Below are 6,000 nucleotides of genomic sequence, written 5' to 3'. Positions count from 1 at the left end.
CATCCGACTGAATTATGTGACTGTGGTAGTCCAGAGACAGGTCAGCATGATTTGCGGAGTTGTTACCGATTTAAAATTGAAAGAAGAATATTGTTCAAGAGGCTGTCTGACTTAAATGTATTTTGTTTTTCTATTAAATCTTTGTTTGGCTACCAAGAGACCCACCATCTCATTGAAAAGTTTATTATTCTGTTTCTACGTGCGACTAGTTTATATTTGAGTTTCTAAAAATTCTGTGATTACGGAAATTCCACATCCTGCGGAGAGCAGTAATGCGCCTAGACAGGTCTAAACTCCCGGAAATAGGAGAAGAAGAGAGATCGTCGTAGAATATGGAGCTGCCTTGGTATAGCTCTGCGATATTACTAATAATGTTGATCGGTTGGCCCAGGGAGGTGTTAGTCATAGGTGAGGAGCTGCCAGCGGTGAGGGCTGGGTTAGGACCCTTTCCTTCCAAATATCCGACCCTCACCCTCCAGCCACCCCGGGATGTTGGAGACGGGCTTCGGCTCTGCTTGGGAGGGAGCCCCGAGGCTTGACTGGAGGATGTGGCTGGGGAGAGAGGCTCGTATTGGGAGATGAGCTGGTGGGCCGCTGAGGGAAGGAGAGGAGACCGAGGTTTCGGGCTTTGCATGAAGGATCGCTTCCTCCCCACCACCACTGCCCCCCCCCCCAACAAACCCTCCGGCGGGAAGCGGCAGCAAACGCGACCTGTCCCGGCCGCCTCGGAAGCCACGGGCTGAAGAGCCGGTCCGAAACGTCCATTGATTTCCATTGCCTGATGTGTTGATTTTTGTGTGTGTTCCCCCGTATCTCCGTCCCTCGCTCCATCGCACCACTCTATCCTCAGTAGCTGGCATCTCTCCCTCTCGCCTTCCCCTCTTCTCTTCCTCACTTCCCTCTCTCCCCATCTACCCTCCCACTCAATCACACCACGCACGCGAAAATATATCTGTACATATACACACATACACATAGATAAAATATGTAATATATGTATACAAATAAATTAAAAATCTAAATGTTATATATAAAATATATTAAAATCAATATACACATAAATACACACAATGGATATACAACATAAAATATTTAAATGTGTGTATATATATCTAAAAACGTAAGTACGTTTGTATATGAATATATGTACATCAAACTCCATATGTTAAAATGATATGTGTGTGTGAGTGTGTGTGTGTGTGTGTGTGTGTGTGTGTGAGAAACAGAGACAGACTGTGTGTATGGGGGAGAAAGAGAGACAGAGACAGCATGTGGGAGAGACTGTGTGTATGTGTGTGAGAGACAGACAGAAAGTTTGTGTGTATAAAGGGGGGGGGGCACAGACCGTGTGTCAGTGAGAGAGACAGACAGACAGACAGCCCGGCATCTGCACAAAGTGAGACTGTGAGTGGGTGAGGGAGATCAGAAGTGGATTGATTGAGCAATTTCAAGTTCCTGGGTGTCAAGATCTCTGAGGGTCTAACCTGGTCCCTACATATCGATGTAGCTATAAAGAAGGCAACCTCACTTTTTAATGTATTATTTCTGCTTTGCACTATTTTTAATCTATTTAATATACGTATATACTTACTGTAATTGATTTATTACTTTATTTCCTTCTGTATTATCATGTGTTGCATTGTACTGCTGCTAAATGAACAATAATAAAACTGATTCTCATTGTAAATCTCACTTACATAGAAACATAGAAAATAGGTACAGGAGTAGGCCATTCGGCCCTTACAACCTGCACCGCCATTCAGTATGATCATGGCTGATCATCCAACTCAGAACCCTGTACTTGCTTTCTCGCCATACCCCATGATCCCTTTAGCCACAAGGGTCATATCTAACTTAAGTGCGGAAATGACTCAACGTAGTTTCAATGAAGTGATTTTTAAGGCTACTAGACCAGATTCTTCAGTGATGTATATTTGGGTTGGTCGGTTAAAGACGTCATAGTCTTACATCACACTGATCAACCAGTTTTTTTTCAAGTCAGTGCTGGATCAAGCGAGTTAAAGCATTACAATCTTGCATCATCAATTCAGTCATACAATATGGATCTCCCTCGGAGTAGTTCTGCGATATTACTAATAATGTTGATCGGTTGGCCCGCGGAGGTGTTAGTCAAAGGTAAGGAGCTGCCGTCGGTGAGGGCTGGATCAGGACCCTTTCCTTCCAAATACCCGATCCTCACCCTCCAGCCGCCCCGGGATGTTGCAGACGGGCTTCGGCTCTGCTTGGGAGGGAGCCCCGAGGATGTGGATGGGGAGAGAGGCTCGTATTGGGAGATGAGCTGGTAGGCCGCTGAGGGAAGGAGAGGAGACCGAGGTTTCGGGCTTTGCATGAAGGATCGCTTCCTCCCCACCACCCCTGCCCCCCCCCCCAAACCCTCCGGCGGGAAGCGGCAGCAAACGCGACCTGTCCCGGCCGCCTCGGAAGCCACGGGCTGAAGAGCCGGTCCGAAACGTCCATTGATTTCCATTGCCTGATGTGTTGATTTTTGTGTGTGTTCCCCTGTATCTCCGTCCCTCGCTCCAACGCACCACTCTATCCTCAGTAGCTGGCATCTCTCCCTCTCGCCTTCCCCTCTTCTCTTCCTCACTTCCCTCTCTCCCCATCTACCCTCCCACTCAATCACACCACGCACGCGAAAATATATCTGTACATATACACACATACACATAGGTAAAATATGTAATATATGTACACAAATAAATTAAAAATCTAAATGTATATATAAAATATATTAAAATCAATATACACATAAATACACACAATAGATATACAACATAAAATATTTAAATGTGTGTATATATATCTAAAAACGTAAGTACGTTTGTATATGAATATATGTACATCAAACTCCATATGTTAAAATGATATGTGTGTGTGTGAGAGAGAGAGATTGGGTGTGTGAGTGAGTGTGTGTGTGTGTGTTTGTGAGAAACAGAGACAGACTGTGTGTATGGGAGAGAAAGAGAGACAGAGACAGCATTTGGGAGAGACTGTGTGTATGTGTGTGAGAGAGAGACAGAAAGTGTGTGTGTGTGTGTGTGTGTGTGTGTGTGTATAAAGGGGGGGGCACAGACCGTGTGTCAGTGAGAGAGACAGACAGACAGACAGCCTGGCATCTGCACAAAGTGAGACTGTGAGTGGGTGAGGGAGATCAGAAGTGGATAGATTGAGCAATTTCAAGTTCCTGGGTGTCAAGATCTCTGAGCATCTAACCTGGTCCCTGCATAACGATGTAGCTATAAAGAAGGCTACCTCACTTTTTGATGTATTATTTCTGATTTGCACTATTTTGAATCTATTTAATATACGTATATACTTACTGTAATTGATTTATTACTTTATTTCCTTCTGTATTATCATGTGTTGCATTGTACTGCTGCTAAATGAACAATAATAAAACTGATTCTCATTGTAAATCTCACTTACATAGAAACATAGAAAATAGGTGTGAGAGTAGGCCATTCGGCCCTTCTAACCTGAACCGCCATTCAGTATGATCATGGCTGATCATCCAACTCAGAACCCTGTACCTGCTTTCTCGCCATACCCCATGATCCCTATAGCCACAAGGGCCATATCTAACTTAAGTGCGGAAATGACTCAACGTAGTTTCAATGAAGTGATTTTTAAGGCTACTAGACCAGATTCTTCAGTGATGTATATTTGGGTTGGTCGGTTAAAGACGTCATAATCTTACATCATACTGATCAACCAGTTTTTCAAGTCAGTGCTGGATAAAGCGAGTTAAAGATCGGAAATAGATAGATAGATAGATAGATAGATAGATAGATACTTTATTCATCCCCATGGGGAAATTCAACATTTTTAATGTTTATTTAATGTTTTAATGTTTATAAATGAATATTTAAATAATAAATGGGGATCTTATCTGAAGATTTTTACTGATGGCTCAGTGGACCCAGAGATGGCAGGATTTGGGATGTACGTGTCTCAGCTTGGAGCTGAGATTAGTCACCAGATTTCATATGGTGTTTCTGTCTTTGTAACAGAATTATTAGCAAGCCTGTGGGCCTAATGGTGGATAGAAGACTCTCCATCATGCCGGGTTGTCACCTGTTCAGATTCTGCTGCTGCCAGAGACGCTATAGAGTAAAAGGGAATAAATCGAAAGCTCATCCTGACATAGTTATTGAGATTCTCTTAGTTTTGTTTAGAGTAGGGAAGATGGGCTGTGAAGTCAGATTTACCTGGGCACGCTGGGGTGGAGTGAAATGAAATTGTGGATGGCATTGCAAAGTCTTCCTTACAGAGCAGGCAAGTACGAATTAGAATACCCCTCGGCAGAGCAGACTTGAGAAGTAGGATTTAAAGAATAGGTATAGAGAAGAAATGGGAGGAGGATTGGAAAAATTAATTAAAGGGAAGGCATTTCTTTCCTAGTCACCCTCCAGTTAAAAAGGTCTCAAACTGTTACTCTTTAAATCATAGAGATATGGTGAAATTAACAAGACATTGTGGGTGAACTATTACTTGAAGATAATAGGAAAACATCTGACTGGATGTTTTCCTACACCCAGCCCTCCAGCGGGAGAGGCAGCGAACGGCACAGGCTGAAGAGATGGCCCGAAATGTCCACTGATTTCCATTGCCCGCTCTGATGATTTCCTCCAGAATTTTGTCTGTGTTCCTCTGAATCTCCGTCCCTCGCTCCATCACACCACTCTATCCTCCCCCTCCCTCACTTATCTCTCTACCCCACATCTACCCTCCCGAGCTTGCATCTATCCCTTCCCCCTCCCTTCCCCTCCCCTCTTCCTCACTTCCCTCTCTCCCCATCTACCCTCACACTCAATCACACACACAAAAATATATATGTATATACACACATACACATAAATAAAAATATAATATATATAAACAATATATATACAAATAAATTAAAAATCTAAATGTATATATAAATATATTAAAACAATATACACATAAGGCACATAATAGATATATAACACATATAAAATATTTACATGTATACACTCATCCATAAAATGTATAAATATATATATAAATATATGTACATCAAAATCTATATGTTAAAAATAATATCGGTTTAAGATTTAAAACATAAGAGTGGAGGTAGTGTTCAGGAGGCGATGAGCGCCACCTGCCTTGGCTGCCTCCGAACACTTCACTGGGCTGAAGACGGCCCAAAACATCAACCGATTTCCATTGCCTGACTGTTGAGTTCTTCCAGAGTTTTGTGTGTGTTCCTCCGTATCTCTACCACCTCACTCCATCACACCACTCCACCTTCTCCCCTCCCAGTCTCCCCTTTCTCCCCCATCTACACCCCCTCACTTCCCACTCTCTCCCTCTACCCCTCCCCACTTCCCTCTCACTCTGTTCCAACTCCCCACCCTTATTTCCCTCTCCCACTTTTCCCCAACCCCTCCTTCACTTCACACTCTCCCTAACTCCCCACCTCCTCTTCCCTCACTCTCCTATTCCCCATCTCCCCCATTCACTTTCCTCTCTCCCACTCCCCCTCCCCTCCTCCCAAACATCCCATTCCCCCTCCCTTCCCCTTTTCGCCTCGCTTCCCTCTCTCCCCATCTACCTACCTCATCCTTTCTCTCTCCCCTCCTCTCCAATCCTGCCTCATTGCCCTCCCTCCCCTCCCTTTCTCCATTTGATCCTCTTCCTTCCTCTCACCGCTCTACTTCCCTCCCCTTCTTCCTACCTACCCCTTTCCCCCTCATCTTACCTCTCCCCCTCCCCACACCCTCTTCTCCTCACACCTCCCTCCTCCCTTCACTGCTCTTCCCAAACTCCTCACCTCCACTTCCTCCCCTTCCTCCATCACTCTCCCTTCCTCCTTCCCCCTCTTCCTCTCACCCACTTTCTTTCCCCTCCCTCTTCCACCCCTCCTCCTCCCACTTCCTCCACCCCCACTTTTCCTCCCACTTGTCCTCCCCATCTCATCTACCACCTCTTCCTCTCACCTCCCACCTCAGTCCCCTG

General features: G+C 44.7%; 1 protein-coding gene across 2 annotated transcripts in view; it reads left to right on the top strand.

The window, feature by feature from the left end:
• The first annotated feature begins 2,015 nt into the window (after positions 1 to 2,015).
• LOC140716085 (uncharacterized) overlaps positions 2,016 to 6,000 on the top strand; it is a 28,353-nt gene continuing 24,368 nt past the window's right edge. For both annotated transcript variants that reach the window (XM_073028782.1, XM_073028781.1), the window contains exon 1: positions 2,016 to 2,136. In XM_073028782.1, the coding sequence (XP_072884883.1) occupies positions 2,061 to 2,136 (76 nt within the window). In that variant the 5' untranslated portion in view covers positions 2,016 to 2,060. The remainder of the gene's footprint in view (positions 2,137 to 6,000) is intronic.

Source organism: Hemitrygon akajei, chromosome 24 (assembly GCF_048418815.1).
Source record: "Hemitrygon akajei chromosome 24, sHemAka1.3, whole genome shotgun sequence".
NCBI classification, from domain to species: domain Eukaryota; kingdom Metazoa; phylum Chordata; class Chondrichthyes; order Myliobatiformes; family Dasyatidae; genus Hemitrygon; species Hemitrygon akajei.
This window is presented reverse-complemented; position numbering and strand designations above follow the sequence as displayed.